This window comes from Eschscholzia californica, unplaced genomic scaffold, assembly GCF_041429995.1.
Source record: "Eschscholzia californica isolate CP2 unplaced genomic scaffold, dmEscCali1.0.p SCAF_6, whole genome shotgun sequence".
NCBI lineage: Eukaryota > Viridiplantae > Streptophyta > Magnoliopsida > Ranunculales > Papaveraceae > Eschscholzia > Eschscholzia californica.
In genome coordinates, this window is record NW_028238483.1 from 36,884,455 (window position 1) to 36,905,125 (window position 20,671).

The following is a 20,671-nucleotide window of genomic DNA, read 5'->3' on the forward strand; positions in this document are numbered from 1 at the left end:
GAAGATGACGATGATGAGATTGAAGAAGATGATCAACTGATTTCTTCATTGAAGATTCTTCTTATAGGTTATATAGGGAGAGACAGAGTCAGAGAATGGGAGAAGCCTAAACAAAAGGATTCAGATACTTGTTCGACAGTGATGGTGGTGGTTTGTCTTGCTGTGTTTGGTGGCTATGAAAACAAGAGATGGTGGTGGCTTGAGTGGCGGCGACTCTTTAGTGAGGGCGGCGATTTCCGGTTATGGGGACGGTGGTTCTCTCGGTTGAGGACAATTTTGGTTTTTTTTGGTGACCTTTAGGTTCTTTTCATCTTTGATCTTTAGGATCCTTTCATCTTTCATCTTTGCATCTGTGTTTAGTCAATTTCTCTCACTTCACGAGGTATTTTACATTCGAAGTTCTGAAATTTTTCTTATGTAACTCTCATATAGCTTGCAGAGAGAGTAACAATTATATCCATGTAAATTTGTGATTGTATCAAATGAAATATAATTTGGCGTGATTTAAAAAAATAAAAAATGGGTGCAAGTGGTTTGCGTGAATTTCACAACAGAAAAAGAGGAAGTGGCTCGTGTGAATGATTGTGTGGAAATAATCGTGTATGTGAACATTAAAAAAACAATAAAATTATCCAACCACTAATAGGTAGGTTGGGCTTGATTAGGTGTTTGGCTTGTATATGATCTTCAACTCAGATGTAAAGGGAGTGTAAGAATATAAACTGTAATAGAAAACAAAAAGGAGCACGTAAAAAATTCCAGTTTCACGTTTATCTATCGACCTTGATATTGTACTGCCAAGAGTTCCCACTCATTCTTGTTTGGTGCTTTTATTTTTTGAGTTTACTCCGTCGATTTTATACAAGTAAGAAATAGTGATTGACAGCCGTTCGATACCACTATTTCCTAAATCATCTAGTCAGCCGCCAGGCAAGATCAACGGATAAGATTAAAAACTATATTAGCTTACTCTAATCCCAGTACACCAAAACATTATCTTTTTCATTTATCTATCTAATAATCTATTTACTAAAAATAACACTCGACAACTCCATTTCTTCGCAGCTCAGACTTCAGACATACTCTCTCTCTCTCTAAAATTTTTTTATCTCTTTCTCTCTCTAAAATTTCTTCAATCCTTCTCCGGCTCCCACCCTCTCTCTCTCTCTCTAACTTCTGAATCTCATACTCCTCTACTCCCATCTCGTCTACTCTATTTCCCCTCTTTTGTTTTCCGGTTTTACTTTACTAGGGTTTTATTGTTTGGTTTTCTGAAGAAAGCTCAATTCAAATTTGAAATCCCTCAAAATCAGAAGATTCGAGATTTGGTACAGTGTGGTTGAACGAGGTTTTTTTATTATTGTAGTAGGTTAGTTCGATCCGGAAGGAGTAATTTTCTCTTATGATGGTTGTTCAGCTATGATTGGTTCTTCAATTTGGGAAATTTTACATTCTTCCCACTGTTCTGTTAATCGCATCAGCAAGTTTGCTGTGATTTGGTGGTGTATCTTTGGGGATTTATTGGCACGGAACATTTGAGGTAAGTAGAATTAAAATCAATGGAGTTTAAGTAAACTTTTGTATCTGTGAATTAAGTTGTTTTTGTTTTCTTTGTCTAATTTGTAGTTGAATTTGTAGATCTGTGTTGAAATAGGGTTTCGGATTTCTATACCTTATAGGATCTTGTTTTAGTGACAATTCTATGCAACTAGAAATGGTTTTAAGTTTGGGGATTTTTCTTGGTATTATCTTTCAAGTGTAGTTTCATACCAAAGGAAGATGAAGAATGGCAGAAAGGATGGTTTCATAGAAATTTGATATCAGAAACCGTAGACTGATAGAGTTGAGAGTCTAGAGATTGACAATGGCTGCAAGTTTACGTTTTTGTTTAGGTGAAAAAAACGCCTCAGGACAACATAGAGATGAAAATATGTTAGTAGTGAAACTTATAGATTTATGTGGGGAAGACGGTTTTGAACTTCTTCTCTCAGGGATTTTGTGAGAAATGATTTATGAGCGAAAGAGGTGCCTAAGGGAAGTTCTAATTTTGTCCCAGTATGGAGATTGTTCCGTTATAATCTGTTGATATATTTTTCTAAAAGCAAATATCTTTCAAGTATTGAGGAAAATAAACAAATGATTTATTTGTATCCCATTATAGTTGAGCAAAACATGTGAATCCGAGTTGGAACTTATAATCCGCCGTCATAGAGGAAGCAAGAATGCAGACCACATAACTAGAAAAATGTTAACCAAATATCTGTTGAGGAAAAAAACCTAATGACATAGGGTTTGGTGTCAACCAGATGCTAGGCGTATGTGGTTCTTGCTGTTCGGTTAAGAGTTCCTTTCCTGCTTCCTAGTAAAAAAAGTTAAGTGAAATCACACATCGGTAGCTAGTAGTTGCAATGGTGTCTCTGTTGTTTGACTTTGCAATGGAGTCCATACCTCTCTTAGTTACTTCAACTTTTTGAATGGCCATGCTTTCTTCTGTGTCTGCCGCAACCAATTGCTATAGATGTCGGTTTGCGGTCGGTATGTGAGTAAATAAATTCTTACGATCCTTTTTGATACTTTGACGTAAGCTTCTAACAACATTAGGTGATTCACGAGGCTTTTACCGAGGGGAGTTCGGAAGATGACCATACCAAGTTACCAACAACATGGTCGTGGTTTTGAGAAGATCCTCAAAAGGCCCAAATTTGTGATCAGCAGAACTGTTGAAGAGATGTGCTTGAATTTTGCATCATCTCACATTTAGGGTGTGGGTGAGCTCCAAATTCATGAACATGTTCACTTGGTTCGTGGATGTTCCACCTCCAACTTTTAACCTTTCTTCACTTCAACATGTTGATGTTGTTACCAATCATGTTATTCTGTTAAAAAATCATGTCCGTCAGTCCATGGTCAGTGAGCATGTTATTTGTCTCAAATGAACTGAGATGATATTAAGTTTTAAAAACTTCAAATGTTATATTTGTTAAACATTTTATGGTTTTATCCCACTGGTGACATTTTCTTTTTTGCTTTCTCACTAAGTTTTATATATCTGCAATCACATTAGTTCCTGATGTAGTTTAAGTAGCTGATACATATAGCAGCTTGATTGTAGTGGTAACATTAACGAATATTACTTTTTCGCAGGTTAACCAGCATTTTCTGCTGAGTTGCGTTTCTATATTAACCAGAAGTTCTTTATTGTTCGGAAGGCCGATAAACCACTCGGACCTTCTCGTCCTGAAGTTTCCTGGCCAAGTATTTACTAGCTGTCTTACAATAACAAATCAAAAAATTATTGTTGTCCTGGAGCCGTGTCACTCACAACCTTAACCTAGAGGTCAAACTCTTTTGTTTTAGTAACTACGAAGTAGTTAACCATGCCTTCATGGTGGGGGGGCAAATCTTCATCCAAAGAAGTAAAGAAGAAAATAAGCAAGGAGAGTTTTATTGACTCATTACACAGAAAATTTAAATCTCCATCTGAAGAAAAAGAAAAAGGTAGTGTCAGGTCAGGAGGATCTCGAAGACATAGTCGTGAAATAGTTTCAGAAAAGGGATCTCGATCTCGAGCAGCGTCAAGGTCAACTTCACCTTCAACAAAAGTATCACGGTGTCAAAGTTTTGCTGACAGGACACAAGCACAACCTCTTCCACTTCCTGGGGTATCCTCTACGCGGGTAGGTCGCACAGACTCTGGGCTTAGTGTTCAAAGACCAAGATGTGAAAAATCTTCCAAAAACTCATCGTTTTTGCCTCTTCCAAGGCCAAGTTGTATGTCAAGCAGAGCTGATGTTACAGATGTTGATGGAGATCTTGCCACTGCTTCTGTTTCAAGTTCTAGCTCCACTGACAGTGATGATCCGTCTGATTCTCGTCTTCTTAGCCCACAGGCAACTGATCTAGAAAGCGGGAGTAAGACAGTCGCAAATAGCCCTTCAAGGTAGTACATCTTGCCCGTTGCTTTACGTAGATCTTGGTATTAGTTGTTAGTGTTTGTGTGAGTGTATTTATCAAAATTTTCCTAACTAGTAATCGTTCTCTACAGAATCATATTGCACAAGGACCAGACTCCTACCACCACTGGAAAGAACCTGAGAGAGTCACTAAGACCAGCTAATTTAGTCTTCAATCATAAACCACTCTCAACATCGCCTAGACGGGGCCCCTTAAGCAATTATGCGCCTACATTGCAGATTCCTCCACATAGTCCTTTCGCAAGTGCTCCTGATAGTTCATTGTCAAGTCCTTCTAGAAGTCCTAGGAGAAATGAGCAAATTGCAAACTCTGCTGTTTTCTGGGCTGGAAAACCTTTTGATATTTCTCTTATTGGATCTGGTCACTGCTCAAGTCCAGGTTCTGGTCATAATTCTGGACACAATTCGATGGGAGGTGATGCCATAGGACAGTTCTTTTGGCCCCACAGCAGGGGTAGCCCTGAGTGTTCCCCAATACCTAGCCCTAGGATGACAAGTCCTGGACCGAGTTCGCGAATCCATAGTGGTGCTGTGACTCCTCTGCATCCGCGGGCTGGTGGCGCCGCCGCAGAGGCATCGGTGAACTGGCCTGATGACGGGAAACAACAGAGCCACCGTTTGCCACTTCCCCCTTCTAATTCATCTCCCTATTCTCCTTCAAGTTCAGCGGCAACACCCTCTTCACTTCCACGAAGTCCTGGCAGGGCAGAGAATCCAACAACGGCTGGTTCTCGCTGGAAGAAGGGAAAGCTTCTGGGTAGAGGCACGTTCGGACATGTTTATGTTGGTTTCAACAGGTATGATCCCATCTATTCTAGATATGAGTTTCTTAATTGCGACACCTTCTTAAATCACTCTCTGGTTATAGTGAAAGTGGGGAAATGTGTGCTATGAAGGAGGTTACCCTATTTTCTGATGATGCCAAGTCAAAGGAAAGTGCAAAGCAGTTAGGTCAAGTAAGTTGTCCAAAACAGAGAGCACTTCTCTAAATAATGTAACTCATTTTGTTTTTGAAAAATTTCCTCTTAGACTTACTATTTTTGGATCTATTCTAACAGGAAGTTTCTCTACTCAGTCGCTTGCGTCATCAGAACATCGTACAATATTATGGATGTGAGACGGTATATCTTGAGTTGACTTCTGATGATCTCTGTGCTTCTTTTTTGTAATTCACTTGTGCCTTAAATTTGTAGTTCTTCGAAATATGAACATGCCTTCTTTAGGGACTTGAACTTTCCCCCTGAAATATCCACGAGGCTGAATTGATGCAGTTTGTGCAAAAAAGAAACCGAATCTGGTCCTCATCTGCTCATACATTGCAGCATTGCTTTAGCAGCTTGGCATTTCTTTTTATGTAGCTTCAATATTAGGGGTTCTCTCCCACAGCTAACACAAGATGTGTGTGTTTATTGGGGGACTGTTGCATTACCTAAAAGGGGAAGGAAGATATGGAGAATAATTCCTCATGCCATGGTTTGGGCAGTATAGAAAGACAGAAACAATGCTATCTTTAAAGGCATCACGATCAACTCCTAGAAAATTATAGAAGACTATGAAATATTTCTGTGTTTTTGGAGTAGTGAGGATAAATGGGCGAAGTACTACTCTTATCTTGACTTCACTGTCTCTTGGGAGGCAATTATAGAAACAAAGGTCGTAAATGTTTTGTTGGTTGGCCAACAGAAGCCTATTCTGCCTCAGCCCATGACAGATTGCTTGCGCAACTGTACAAATTTTATTTCATTAGTTCCAATTAGTCCAAAGAAAAAAAGTATCTCCCAAAAATTAATAGGCCTTTCATATCTTATAATTGAAACTTGGAGAAAGTCGTGGTAAAATAAAAGATTTAATGTTGAAAGTCACATGCTGTAGGACACTGATATAACTTACAATTTATGCTTTGCTTCTTAATGTACGGTCTTCGATCTCAACATAGTAAACATGTAGTGTTTATTCTGTTATTTTCCTCTACTTTGAAACTTCATCACTTAAATTAGTAGAGTGTCAGTTCTCCGAGCATTTGTGGTTTTTTGTCTTCTGATATTTGAATTGATATTTGAATTATATTTCATGACAGGTGGATGATAAACTGTATATTTACTTGGAGTATGTATCTGGTGGTTCCATCTATAAACTTCTTCAAGACTATGGGCAATTCGGTGAACTTGCAATTCGTAGTTATACTCACCAAATCCTTTCAGGGCTAGCATATTTGCATGCTAAAGATACTGTGCATAGGTGAGTGTATCTTACCTTCTAATTTTTAGAAATAATACGATTTAGCAACGTATGCACCTAATAGAGCTTTCGAGCCCGGAGGTCATGATTATGCCATTTTTTCTTTCAGGGATATCAAAGGAGCAAATATACTAGTAGACCCCAATGGCCGGGTGAAACTGGCGGATTTTGGGATGGCAAAGCATGTAAGTGTTCACATCTGCTTCATTTTGGTAATGCATGTTTGAATTTTCTTGTATATCATATTAGCGCTCTTACTGCTTGCAGCAAAGGTTCTTCCCTTTCTCCGGGAATATACCCTACCAATATTTTGGTCACAGTACTGTTGATTTCTTTTTTGTCATCAACTCTTTGACAAGTTCTTTTCTGATCCCCCTAACGAGTATTGGATGATTGAGGGTAGTATATTGGTTAAAATACTTGGATTTGTAAAACTTTTCCATGTATGTCGACCTGTCCATCAAATATAAGAGAGCAACGATTTCAACCCCACTAATATGCTTCAAAATCTGTTACCAGTTGGACTTTGACTACTAAGCTGTTTGAACTTTGAATGAAGTTCATATGCATTTTCCTTTATTTTGTATTCTAGAGCATTTTTTAGGAAGTGTTAGATGGTGAATTTCTTATCTTGATAAAGGCATTTGCACATGAGGTGTTTCTCGTTGTTTTGCTGTGTAGTCTTAACTCGCCTTTTGATACTACAGATAACTGGGCAATCATGTCCATTATCCTTCAAGGGAAGCCCTTACTGGATGGCACCCGAGGTCAGTATGTTTTCTTTTGAAGTTCAAACATATCCTTAATTTCGAAAAAAAACATATCCTTAATTTTGAGGTCCCTTTGGTAATTATTGAGTAGCTCTCATACTTGTATCGTTTTTTCAGGTTATAAAAAATTCTAATGGTTATAATCTTGCTGTTGATATATGGAGTCTTGGATGCACTGTTTTGGAGATGGCTACAAGTAAACCTCCATGGAGCCAATATGAAGGGGTCAGTAGCATACTAACATCAATCCTGAGACTTAAATACTGTCCTTTATATTGCATTGAAAATCAAGTTGATACTCGTTTTGGTAGTTTTTTTCTTCTAGAGTCCTCGCTTATCGATATTTATTGTTTCCTTCGTCTAAAGGTTGCTGCGATGTTTAAAATTGGGAACAGTAAAGAACTTCCTGAGATTCCTGATCATCTCTCCGATGATGGCAAGGATTTCGTGAGGCAGTGTTTGCATAGGAATCCACTTCATCGTCCAACAGCTGCTCAGCTTTTACAGCACCCTTTTGTGAAAAATGCTGCTCCGTTAGAAAGACCTGTTCCAGGCTGTGAGAGTTCAGAGCCACCTCTGGGAGTTACAAATGGGATAAGATCTGTGGTAAGTACTTACTTCTGTTATTATCTACCATCTCGTATACGTGTCAGGGAAATTGTATTGGGCACCCTCGAGCGCCTCTAATTTCGGACTGAAGGCACTTCCGAGCGCCTTGACCTGGGCCTGTTGCCACCCAAGTGAAGTGGGTGCCTAATTCACTGGACGGAGTGGAGACTTCTACAGATTAAGAAACCGTGGAAACTGGACTTCAAAGTCAGGAGCCCTTGGGGTGTCTATAGCCTTGTCACAAGTGCATATAGAATTTCTCTAGGATTATTCACATATTTTATTCACCACTCCTGCGTTTGTCTAGTCCTCTTTTGAATGTTAATGTGGATTGTCATCTTTCAGGGTGCTGCGCATACAAGAAATCTTTCAGCATTGGACTCGGAACGACTTACATCATATCGTTACAGTGGAAAATCTGGTCAAGCACTAAGGTCAGAGTGGGTTTATGCGCTTATCCGCACTATCTACTTGCAAGTATAGAATTTGGAATAACTAAATCGCCATAAATCTTCTTACCCTTACTCTTCCGTTTTTCAGTGATAACCAAATTCAACGAAACATATCATGCCCAGTCTCACCCATTGGAAGTCCTCTTTTACGTTCAAGATCGCCGCAAAATATGAACGGGAGGATGTCCCCTTCCCCTATATCCAGTCCACGTACAACTTCTGGTTCGTCCACACCTCTAACTGGTGGAAATGGTGCGCTTCCGTTTCCCCAAGTGAAGCAGTCGACGTACGGTCTTGAAGGCTTTGGAAGTAGCATATGTAGGTCACAAAACAATCTCTATGGTAACAACTCTACCTATCACGAATCTAAGCACGACCTTTTTAGACGGGTACAACCTAGTTCTCATGGTTTCCGGGAGTTAATGGCATCCAATAACGAAGTTCTCGGGAAGCCATTTGGAAGATCTGCTCATGGGGAATCTAGGGAACTATACGACGGACAGTCTGTTTTGGCTGACCGTGTATCTCAGCAACTCCTGAGGGATCATGTTAAGTTAAACCCATCTCTCGACCTTAGTCCGGGATCTCCAATGCCTGGCCGAACCAATGGAATATGACTTTGCATGAACAAATCATATTATCGGGATTCATATTGGTGGATTTGGGAATGGAACCCATTTGTACAATAAAGGCCCAGAGTCCGAAATTTATGGAATAAAGTTGGTCATTTGGAAGCCATGGCTGAAGAGATCATGCTGATTAGTCTCCCAGTGTTTGATTCCTCAATCGAGGTAAGGGATCTTGTTATTATATCTCATTCCCGGATATATAGAGAAAATGCTTCCAGTAAACCTCGAATTCGATCAGTTCAGAACAATGACAAGCATTTATTTGATAGTAGCGGAAAGAACTGTATATTGTATACGCCATATATCATCAACCGGAAAAAAAAAACAAGAACATGTTTGGAAAGAGAGCTAGTAGAATTTTGGTATCATCTTTCTTTCTTCATGTTCAGAGATGTATAGAATCTGGTGGCTTCGAAGAATAGATGTTGCTGATGATGAAATTCAGGTAATTGTTCGATCAAGCACTGTAAGTTTCTTTTGACATTTGATGTTGGAGAGACACACGTATTTAACTTATATTGCCAGATTTCTTTGTATGTACATCTGCAGTTAAATTGAAATTGAGTTTCTGTGCTTGTTATCGTTTTGCTATATCTCTCTCTCTCTCTCTCTCTCTCTCTCTCTCTCTCTCTCTCTCTCTCTATATATATATATATATATATATATATATACATACATACCAAAATTTTACTAGCTCTCTCTCTCTATATATATTATATAGAACTCCAAATACTCAAAGGATTGTTTTTTTTCTCTTTCAATGGAACTCCAAGAGTCATTGTTACATGGTGTGGATATGGTGAATATATGATATGAAAATACACCGTGAATTGAATAAGGTTATATCTGCTATCATTGAAGACGTCTTGGTCTCTAAAGGTCCGTATGAAGACTCAGAAGGCTGTCATAAAAGTGCCTAAAGTCCATTTAGTCGTGTCCAACGACCCCCAGATGAAATTAAGTGTGGATTTAACCGATAAAGTTAGTATGATTTGGCAGTTACATAAATTAACGGAAATTCTAGGATTCCATGGCTTTTCTTCTTTTTTTTTTTGTGAAAAAGACAAATTATCTTTTTGTCTTTTTAGGCCCCATATATAGTTTCGAAATAGTCTTAAAGGACAATTCTAAAAGCACTCCCATTTCTAATGTCAAAATTGCCCTTAGAATCTTAGCTTGCGAAGCGTTTGAAATTGGTTTGCACTGCTTTGCAATTCGGTTTACAGAGCTTTGCAAACTGATTTTCACTGGTTTGCAAAGCTTTGCATTCGCGTTTGCGTTGCTTTGCTGTAGAGCTTTGCAATCTGGTTTGCACTACTTTACAATTTGGTTTCTCTTGCAAAACTTTGCAATCTGGTTTTCAATAAGGTCTGTTTCGTCTTTTACCTATCCTAGATGATTTACAAAAATGTCATAGGGAGCTGAAGCCTATAAAAAGTTGATAAACCATTTTTAACCAAAACTCAAACTTTTTAGGGAGTTTTGACCAAATTTCCCTATAAACAAATAATATATCACCAATTGTATACATAACTTACATAAGAAAATGCGTGGTCTGAAATTTATATTTCCTTTCAATATTTTCAAATACATAGGTAGCAAATGTTTAGAACAAATTTTTTCCTTTACAAGAAAAGGAGCTCAAGATTTGGAGGAGAAACAGAGAGCCTGAACACATTGTACACCACTCGCCACGACATCCGCTGCTAAAACAACCACCACCACCACCACGACCACAACAGTGAAGCCATTATGGTAGCACCACCATATCCGACCCAATAAGTGAGAGTTATGGATTGATCAAATTCATGCTAAACTCCCATAATTTCTTGGCTAATTTTGCATCTTGAGCATGTGAGTTGGGTGTGGCTATGTTGTTGTTATTAAAATACTCCCCGCTTACGCCTTTAACACTTGGGTGCAATGCCATGTAGCATGTTGTCGATGCTCCCTACAAATAACCAATAACATGAAATTAAATAATAGGAGAATCTGTTCATATGAATCGAAACTAATAAAGCTTGTTGGATTTTTAATGATCAAACCCATGATCAGTGCACATCACAAACCTGCTCAATACTTTTCAGCATATACTTTCCAATTGTAGAAGCAAATACTGCATGAAAACCAATCACCAAAACCCTTAGTATTAGTATCAAACCTCTGAACAAAACAGACAGTTCGAATCTTTTTGATAGGGAAACAAAAAACATGTGAGTTATAGTTGACAAAAGAGAAAACAATTTGGCATGACCGTAAATTAAATCCTTAGGTTAAAACGAAACTTCTTATCGACGAAGTGAAAGAGTACCTCTTCTCTACACGGGCGAAACAACAAAACCACTAGTAGGACAGGTCAGGCTGCAGGTAGATTTTTCTTTTCTGGTTCGCGGAAGGATAAATAGCTACAATCTTGTCAATGATCTATTGAAGTAGATTATATAAACCAGGTCCATTTGAAAGAAGTTCTTGGTTTCGCGTCTGGCAACACATGTTGCATGTCACAGATACGTTTGATTGAACTTCAGTCTTGAGCGCGATTTGCTCAGTTCTATCCTACTTTTGTTGTGTTTTCCTGTTTGTATAGTTGCTTATAGATATGTCATGATTTTATCTTCTACAACCTAATATCCCTCATACAGATTGTTAAGTAATGCGGGGTTCAACAAAAGCGAAAAACTTGTCTGGTCCCTGTCTTTCATATTTCTGTAAGTTCACTGGAAGTATTTTGAGAAGCGGTAATAGTAATATAGCACTGATTTACCATTAAGAAAGCTGTTTGATCGCCAAAGATTGGTGACGAAAATAGCTCCTGGGTGAAGTGAATTAGCTGTTATTTGCACCCCTTCTTCCTGTTCAAAGAAATACAATTGTTGTTCTGCCAATGATTGTGAACATATTTGGACTATGGTATAAGTAAACAAAGGAAACTTTAATCTGTTGCAGTCTTTGAGATGGTGCCAAGAAAAGACTGTTGAAAACTCCAATGTAGAAATGGGTTGCTGCTATTTGGTATGGAGGCTTCGCTTGGTATCAGGGAAACTTCGGCAAAAAACTTCCATACCCCATTTATGCCCTAGTGGGTGCTATCTTGCCGGGCAAATTTCTCTAGTTAGAGTATATAAATTTGGCATAATAGGGCATGAAAATTTGGAGTTCTAAACATAGACGCTGTTTTGTATCTGGGAATTTTTTGCATTAGTGGTGTAATTTTAGTGTTATACGCGAACCAATTTCTAATTATCAGATATGAAATTGACAAAACATGGCGTGAATATCTGTCGCTATGTTAAAAATTACAGCTTTCCATGCCGGCATGCCCTATTTTGTCAAATTTCTACAAGCTAAGTAGAAAGTGGTTCATATGATAGGACTCACCAAGGCATAAATAGGGATGCCAAACGGAGCTATATCTACAAATACTACACCCTATTTTGTCAAGTTTGTGTGGTTAATAAAAAAAATCGGTCCTTCTGATAGCACTTTAATAAACATACCAAATCATAAATTGGATGTGAAAATGTGCCAAAATCCTCCAGATACCAAAGGGAGCCAGAATAGCATTTATTATGTCTGTCTATTTAGAGTGAAAAAAACGGGTAAATGCACACTAATTATACATGAGAGGAGTGTACCTTAAGGAGTCTCGCGAGTTCATTGGCGTGCAATATATTTGCGAGTTTTGATTGACCATATGCCAATAAGCTGCTGTACCTGCAAGTTGGAGAGACAAGACAAAAATTAACATCCTCTCTTTTGCTTGGCCACATAGGTGAGTTAATAACCATGGGGTTACCCTGATTCATCGTTTATTTTGTCAAGACGAATCCCTTCACGATAAGAATATCGATGAGCTTCAGATGAAAGATTTATAATTCTTCCTTCCAAGTTACATTGCCTTGCAGTACTTTTCATGGTCTGTATCAAAAGCTCAGTCAAAAGAAAATGTCCTGCCAAAATAGAGAACTATTTTCTTATCGGCACAAAAAGGTATTTAGAATAGGCGGAGAATAAGACATGCCCCACAATAAATAGATTCATACCGAGATGGTTTGTTGCAAATTGGAGCTCTATATTGTCTTGAGAAAGCTTGAAAGGGGTTGCCATTATCCCTGCATTGTTACTGCCACAAAACAAGATAGAGTTTTTTTTTTATATCTTGTAAATCATGATTGAAATGGAAAGGAAGATTAAAATTGCTGTTGTGATATGAAGAAAACTAAACTTATAGCCATTATGCGAAAATTGAAATTGTGAAAGAACACTAGTCGGCATTTTAGTCTTCTTACACAAGGATGTTCAATGGAAGACCTGTCGACATGAAATCAGAAGCAAATTTCCTCACTGATGCCATGGAGCTAAGATCTAGCTCCAAGATATCAATTTTAGCAGCAGGTGTTTCCTTTAATATCGTTTCTCTGACATCCTTACCCGCTGCCGTGTTCCTGACTCCCATGACTACATGAACGCCACGCAAGGCAAGAACTCGTGCAGTTTCAGAGCCAATACCGCTCGATGCACCTAAATGACATCAATAACAAGCAACAAACTGAAAACTAAAATTTGAAAAGAATTGAAGATTGACTCGAACTTTACACCTTAACTACATTCTTCACCACAAATTTGTGAGATTTGGGCTTCATTTGGATTGTATAATTCATTCTTGTACAAGAAATGAACCCCAAGTATAGACTAAGGTAGTAACAATTTTTCTAAGTCAGATCTGAAAGCTGACTTGAGGTCTGAATAACTCGGGTCAGATTTCATAATGTTATTTTTGTCCGACTCATGATGTTTGACTGGTCTGGATGGCTGATTCTCGGTCCTTCCAAATCAGACGATTCAGATACAAACTAGTCAAATTAAGACAGAGAAAAACAAGTAGCACCAAAACGATGAACCCTAAAAGATAAACAAGTTAGAGATCTTTACAAAGAATAAGCCCTAAATTTCAGATAATCCAGATTAAATCTTATTTGTCAAGAAGTAAACAAATCCAATTCAGACCCACAACCCAAAATATGGAACAAATTAACTTAATAATTCACTAGTTCATGTTTTTTTCCAAGCATATCAATGAAAACTAAATGAACCCAAAATCCAATATAAGAAAAAGAATGAAACCCAGATCAAAATTATACCAGTAATAATGGCAGTAAGACCAGACCCATCAATTCCATGAGTTACTTCTTCAGCTGTATTACAAGCTGAGAACCCAGATGGACCTTTTCTGCTAAACAACCACATCTCTCTACTTCTCTCTTACTCTTTCTCAAAACCTTGTTCCTTTCTCCCTCTCTAAGACAAACTCAGAATTCAGAAAACATTATTGGTCCTATTGGAGACCTCTCAGATTCCACTAGCCATTTTGCTTTTATTAATCTCAGCATGTGATTTAAGTGTATATTAGATGCCATTTTAAAATAAACATTTTGGACTAAATTTTCATTTCCTTGACAGGAAGAAACATTAGATTACTGATTTTCTATTAGAGATTCTTTTATGGAATATGATATTTTATGCAATTGATGGAGCATATCTTTTCTCTAATATGGTATTTTCTCATACGACAAAACCTGGCCTAGAAGTTCTTAGACAATGTGGTCTAATAATTGCATATCAACCTCCCAAATCACATCAGAATGGCTAATCCAATCCATTAGACTCACGAGGGGTTATCTTTCTATTAGTAAGCCAACTGAACTAAATTTATCTGTTGAGATGGAGGAAGTGGCGCACAACAACCTAACCTAAGAAATGGTAGGCAGAGGAAGGAGAAAGAGCAAGCGAAGTGGCTCTACCTACTTTGTGGTTCCCCATTCCGGTTTTAAGTAAAGGCGCTCTTTCCAGCATAGATAGATGGATGCGGAGAAAGAAATGCGTGAACGGAGGAAGTAAATAAAGCGCTGTTAGTTAAGGTTTATGGAGTACCAAATGTAGCTCTTCGCGTTATTTCAGCTATTAGAAACCCTTACTTGACCACGGCGTAGACAATATTTTTGTTATTTAACCCCCAAGAGAAGCAAACAAAACAAGCTATACAACAATAAGTAACACTGATCAAATTTGCAAATCAACACATTTGGTAGCAATAGTATCTACAAGTAATGAAATATTAAAATGCATAAACTCATTAATGGATCAAATTCATGCTCAATTCCCACAGTTCTTTTGCTAGTTCTTCATCGTGAGCTTCCGAGCTTGGTGCACATACGTTGTTGTCTTTAAAATACTCTCCACTTACACCTTTGACGTTCGGATGTAATGCTAAGTAGCATGTCGTTGATGCGCCCTAAAACAGTCATGACCCATAAAACAAAAGAAGAAATGGATAACTAAAAATGTAATGGTTTTATCTCGTAAAAGAAGTTCATGAGACGTTTAATACCAATTACTAACCTGCTGAACATTTTTGAGTGCATATTTTCCGATTGTAGAAGAAAAGACTGCAGCAAACCAACCTACAAAACGCTACGTATATCAATATATATGAACTCTAAATCACATAGACAATTTGAAAGGAACAGATAGAAAGAAGTAAAAATATGACAAGTTCGAGATTTGCATCTGGAAAAATCAATGGACGAAAGATCGAGAACTCTCCCTCTCTCAACTTTAAAATGGTTGATATTATACAACTTTTTAGCTAGATTTTCGTACTAAACGAAAATCGACTCATAAATCTGCACATAAAGAGACGACTCGAAAACTTAATCTAATAATAGCTTGGGAAAATTCAAGGTGTATTAAGCAGAGGCTTGGTTATAAACGGAAGAAATAAATCGTTGGAGATTTTAACAATAAGGTTTCCATTGAGACGCACCGACTGAACGAGAGACATAGCAAGTGATTTACCACTAAAAAGGCCAGTGTGCTGCCATAGAGTAGTCACTATAGCTCCCGGATGAAGTGAATTAGCTGTTATTTGCACCCGATCTTTCTGTTCCGATACATAAAACGAAACACATAACCATGACCGAAATAGGCCTAGAAAACTGAAGACGTTTTATAAATAATAAATCAGTCAGTAAAATTATACCGACAAATTCTCTCAATGAGCAAAGAGTACCTTTAAGCGTCTCGCAAGCTCATTAGCGTGCAATATATTTGCAAGCTTTGATTGTCCATATGCACGAAAGTTATTGTACCTGTAACTCGCAGAGACAAGTTAAGATGTGTACTATTTTCTAGCAGTTTGAAGAATTTATCGATAATTACATATCATATGACTAAACGTAGTCAATCACTAGATCATAAAAAACTCGATCTTTAAAGCGAGATAGTAAAACAGAATTAGTATAAACACTGTGTTACCCTGATTTATTATTTATTTTGTCAAGACGGAACTCGTTGCCATGTGCAAGTCGATGAGCTTCAGATGAAACATTGATAATTCTTCCCTCTCTATCAGTTTTACGAGCAGTACTTTTCATGTTCTCTAACAAAAGATCTGTCAAGAGAAAATGACCTGAAAAAAGAAAGATGAAAGTCTGTTAGATCTATTATTCAACACTCTCCTTTCATTCTATGAATCCGAAAGCCGATTTACTCTCTGTATACCTATATGATTTATTGCGAATGTCATCTCTATATTGTCAGGGGAAAGCTTGAATGGGACGGTCGTGTTTCCTGCATTGTTGCTACGATAAACGAAGGTGAAAATCAGTTGTTGATTATAAATTTAGCTTAAGGGAAACAAAACTCAAGGATTAACAAAAAGACTCAACATTATTTAACATGAAACTAGGAACTATTGAGCTCGCGTTTGTCGATTTTCTTACATAAGGATGTTTAGAGGAAGACCCAAAGAATTGAACTTGGAAGCAAATTTTCTAACTGATTCCATGGAGCTAAGATCTAGCTTCATTACATCAACTTTAGAAGTACAAGTTTCCTTCAATATTGCTTCTTTGACAGCGCTACCTGTGTCCGTATTCCTAACTCCCATGACTACATGTACTCCACGTAACGCAAGAACACGGGCAGTTTCAGCACCAATACCTTGTGATGCACCTACAATAACACTAATACGGAACGTATAAATATGACAAGAAGCTAAGAGTTATTGCAATAACTCATGTCCACTTCTTCTCTTCACAAGGGTGCGTGGCAAACTTCCATCACCAACGAACCTTACAAAAAAAAACAAATCATCTTCTTCCTCTCCTCCCACCACCACCACCACCTCCAACCACCACCATCTATCTCTCCTCCCTCCCTCTGTTTCCTCCCCTCTCTCTGTGCTGGCGAGTGGCGAAGGGGAGGGTCCTCTTCACAGAAAAACAGAATATCCTGTTTACCTGTAATGATGGCTGTCAAACCAGTTCCATCAATTCCTTGAGTGACTTCCTCAGCTGTGTTACAAGCTGAGAACCCAGACGGGCCTTTTTTGCCAAACCACCACATCTTCTTCTGATTTTCTCTTAAACAAAGTTCATAAACACAAGATCAAAACTATCCCCGTCAACGAAACCCAACTAATTAAATAGAGAAAATTTTTTGAGTCTTGGATTAGTTGAGATGCATATAAACTAATTTTTGAATATTTAGATATTGTTTCATGTGAAATGAACTTTGAATAACGTATAACTATCGAGAACTATTCACATGCTTTCTTTGTTGATTAGAAAAAAAAACAGAACACGAAAAATGTGTGAGGCAAGAATTGAATGACTGGGCAACCGAGAGGTCCTCCAGACACCAAATGCTTGCTGGGACATCTAATTGGAAGCTTCTTTCTTTTTCTCCCTTTAAATTGTTTCTTTGGTATGTGCTAGGCTCGTCGTGAGAGAGTAAGAAAGAGTGTAGGAGCAAAATAGTCCGGTAAGCGTGACGGTGAGAGTGTTGTAGTGAGATTTTGTAATCGGGAAGTGCACTAGACTAGGGCCGTGTGGTGGGGGATGTTGGTCGTGCGCCCGCACAGACCGCCCACCACAAGGGCCCTTACACTTATGTGCAAACCGAGTTTTAGCTTATGTATATAGTCTTTTAAAGGGACATTGACATGAGCCCATATCTCGTCAAAGCATGTTAAACTCTTTGGCTGGATCAACATTTCGATCTCCAATAGCAGGTATCATATGCCAATCCCAAACTGAACAATTATAGATAGGTTGCACAATCATACTGTAACTTCCGACTAGCTTACGACAACCACAAGTTTAAGAAAGATTCAGTGGGAAAGTACTCACACAAAAGATAAAAATACTTAGATAATTTACAAACGTTACAATCCACACATCTTAGTACTCTGAACACTCTCTTAGACTCTAGGAGATTGAGGGAGAGACTTCATTATGAAACAAAATAAACCAAAAACAATAATATAAGTTTACACATCAGACACAAATTTAAAGTGAAGCTCTAGACTTGAAGGGGAGAGCTCTAATGACAATTGTGTGGTAAAATGCAGCTAGGGCAGCTCCAATGAAAGGTCCCACCCAGAAAATCCACTGTCACAATAAAATCCAAAAAAGATTAGGAATGAATTTAGCTTGGTATAATCAAAGGTATTAGTTACAAATATAATAAAAAAAAAATTGTATCTATAAACGTTAATCTGTCTGTATACACAGACGTCTCACATAAGAAGTATATGTAGCAGGCTGGACACATTTAATCCCACCGTAGCCAATGTTAACTTATAAAGTAGACTTTTCATGTGAGAAATTCATATGTACATATATAATATTTCAGAAAAAGTAAAGTCGAGGGAGAGAGAGATAGTTTTACATGGTCGGCCCAAACATGGTGTCTGTTGTAAATAAGAGCGGTACCAAGACTTCTAGCAGGGTTGATACTGGTTCCAGTAATAGGTAAGGTTGCCAAAATTACTAGATACACTGCAAACCCAATTGGAAGAGGAGCCAAGATCTGTCATAAAATGAAATAGAAAATATTTAAAAGTAATAAGTAATCTGGTGACAAAAATATCACAAATGGGTCCATAGCTCAGTGGTAGAGCATTTGACTGCAGATCAAGAGGTCACCGGTTCGAACCCGGTTGGGCCCTTTTTTTTTTTGTGTCGAAAATCTTATTTGAGTTTTATAATAGAAGGTGGTTAATGGTGGTCCTTTTTCTCCTGTTTTTCGATTTTTTTTTTTTTTATATCTATTAATATAATACAAAAGTATTAACAGAGTCTCTCGCTCAAAGAATTGATGACGCCATCGATTTAGCACTGAGATTTTTAAAAAGCAATTAAATCAAATATACTGGGAAGGTGTTGGATGCTCGGATACTACTTGCAGTGACCCAAGCGCAAACAATTACCAATTTGCCTCTGTTTTGGCACCTAGACCAAAGCTCCACGGGGCGGGGGTACAGGATTTTATATCGGTAAAGACTGCACAAGTCTACCCAAAAAAATTTGATACTTCCCTAAACTTGAGCTCGCACCTGTGGTCTAAAGTTTATGGATGGTTTTATAAGCGATGTGGAACTATAAGAAAAGGTCCTATGACTAACACCCCAAGTAAAACTACAGGTGATTGAGGCATTTTCTATCGCTTTTACGGTTTACTCATTAAAACAAGAAAGAAGAAAGAAACTTTACTTACAGGGACATGAGAGTCTCTGGCACATCTCTTAACATCAGTAGCAGAAAAAACAGTATAAACAAGAACAAAAGTGCCAATAATTTCAGCACCAAGACCATCTCCTATGGTGTAACCTGGAGCTACAAAATTTGCTCCACCACCAAACCTCTCATATTGAGATGGTTGGAAGCCTTTAACAACACCAGCACCACATGTAGCACCAAGACATTGCATCACCATGAAGAAAACTGCCCTTGTTAGAGACAACTTCCTTGCCAATAAAAGTCCAAAAGTAACTGCTGGGTTGATGTGACCACCTGATGTTTTCAGTACACAAAAAGAGATATATAAACAACATAGCTGATGTTTAGCTTCAAAATCTTGGTGACCTCAGGTCGAAAGCAGACGTTGTCGACCCGGAATGGTTGGGCATCCCCTCTCTCTAAAAAATGCCCTACCAATCTGGGCCGACCACATCACCTCTCTGCCTGTTGTCAGTCCTCAGTCGACTCAACCCCGGTTATCAGGTTATTTAAACTTTTTTTTTTTTTTTGATAATCAAACTACCTAGAACCCATAGTTAGATATGTAATAAACCCATCCCAAGTTTGAATTGAGAGAGAGAGAGAGATATATTAGGTTACCTGAGATACCAGCAGTACAGTAAACAAGAACAAAAATGATACCCCCAAAAGCCCAAGCAATTCCTTGGATACCCACAGAAGCACATTTATTAGGAGCTCTACTAACACCCATGACAGTTAAAATAGAGATATAAAGAAAGAGAAAACTAGCAATGAACTCTGCAATTCCTGCTCTCCAAAATGACCATGATTGAAGCTCACCAACTTCAAACAATGGAGCTGGTGGTGGCTCATCATAATCTTTTACATATTGTGCTGATGTCCCTATTGGTTGCCTCTCTGAATACTTGTTTGCTCCTAACTTAACATCCTCTTCTTTTCCCTCCATTCTTTTTCTCTTTCTCTTTGACTTTCTCTTTGGTGTCTGATTTTGTGAATAATAGACACTGAAATCTGATAATTTATAGACTCTTTGATCATAACAAGGCAACCCTTGTCCCTTGGTAAGAGTATTGGTTGTGACCCTTTCTTCCTTCAAATACTATTTCAACAATTTTTTCTTGAAAATGTACTTATTAAAGAATAGAGGAATAATGTAATGGAGATTGTCCAATATCCATTAACATGATAGTTGGAGGCTATGTAGACATTATTATAGTCTAATTTCACATGAAATTTATACATCAAGTCCATCCTAAAGGCCACCATAACAAAACCTAAATGACATAAAAACATATAGTACATTTGTAAGATTTGTATGCCTATAAATTACGTTGGCTAATTTTACAGGTGTAAACTCATTGGCTTGGCTATCGACATTAAATTTATAATAGTTAGTTTCTCTTAGACTTTTGGGACTTCAATTCGTATGTCTTA

At 37.9% G+C, this 20,671-nt stretch overlaps 4 protein-coding genes and 1 non-coding gene across 5 annotated transcripts; 2 read left to right on the forward strand and 3 right to left on the reverse strand.

Moving 5' to 3' along the window:
- The first annotated feature begins 1,037 nt into the window (after positions 1-1,037).
- On the forward strand, positions 1,038-9,254 carry LOC147534333 (mitogen-activated protein kinase kinase kinase YODA-like). Its single transcript, XM_086647619.1, has 13 exons — positions 1,038-1,328; positions 1,418-1,540; positions 3,145-3,940; positions 4,046-4,771; positions 4,843-4,930; positions 5,033-5,095; positions 6,052-6,212; positions 6,322-6,397; positions 6,920-6,979; positions 7,100-7,207; positions 7,349-7,588; positions 7,937-8,025; positions 8,132-9,254. Exons 3-13 carry the CDS (start codon positions 3,378-3,380, stop codon positions 8,658-8,660), a joined length of 2,703 nt encoding a protein of 900 aa, XP_086503745.1. The 5' UTR covers positions 1,038-1,328; positions 1,418-1,540; positions 3,145-3,377; the 3' UTR covers positions 8,661-9,254.
- An 887-nt stretch (positions 9,255-10,141) lies between these two features.
- On the reverse strand, positions 10,142-14,349 carry LOC147534334 (short-chain dehydrogenase TIC 32, chloroplastic-like). Its single transcript, XM_086647621.1, has 8 exons — positions 13,814-14,349; positions 12,962-13,193; positions 12,716-12,795; positions 12,469-12,622; positions 12,308-12,386; positions 11,437-11,524; positions 10,742-10,788; positions 10,142-10,623 (listed from the first exon to the last, which is right to left on the reverse strand). Exons 1-8 carry the CDS (start codon positions 13,917-13,919, stop codon positions 10,462-10,464), a joined length of 948 nt encoding a protein of 315 aa, XP_086503747.1. The 5' UTR covers positions 13,920-14,349; the 3' UTR covers positions 10,142-10,461.
- A 362-nt stretch (positions 14,350-14,711) lies between these two features.
- On the reverse strand, positions 14,712-17,572 carry LOC147534335 (short-chain dehydrogenase TIC 32, chloroplastic-like). Its single transcript, XM_086647620.1, has 8 exons — positions 16,973-17,572; positions 16,454-16,685; positions 16,233-16,312; positions 15,987-16,140; positions 15,742-15,820; positions 15,528-15,612; positions 15,072-15,133; positions 14,712-14,964 (listed from the first exon to the last, which is right to left on the reverse strand). Exons 1-8 carry the CDS (start codon positions 17,076-17,078, stop codon positions 14,806-14,808), a joined length of 957 nt encoding a protein of 318 aa, XP_086503746.1. The 5' UTR covers positions 17,079-17,572; the 3' UTR covers positions 14,712-14,805.
- A 287-nt stretch (positions 17,573-17,859) lies between these two features.
- Positions 17,860-20,416, reverse strand: LOC147534336 (aquaporin PIP1-2-like). The gene is made up of 4 exons (XM_086647622.1): positions 19,856-20,416; positions 19,233-19,528; positions 18,405-18,545; positions 17,860-18,124 (listed from the first exon to the last, which is right to left on the reverse strand). Exons 1-4 carry the CDS (start codon positions 20,181-20,183, stop codon positions 18,023-18,025), a joined length of 867 nt encoding a protein of 288 aa, XP_086503748.1. The 5' UTR covers positions 20,184-20,416; the 3' UTR covers positions 17,860-18,022.
- TRNAC-GCA (transfer RNA cysteine (anticodon GCA)) lies at positions 18,613-18,684 on the forward strand. The gene has a single exon. It is a non-coding gene; the product is annotated as a tRNA-Cys (tRNA).
- Positions 20,417-20,671: the final 255 nt, after the last annotated feature.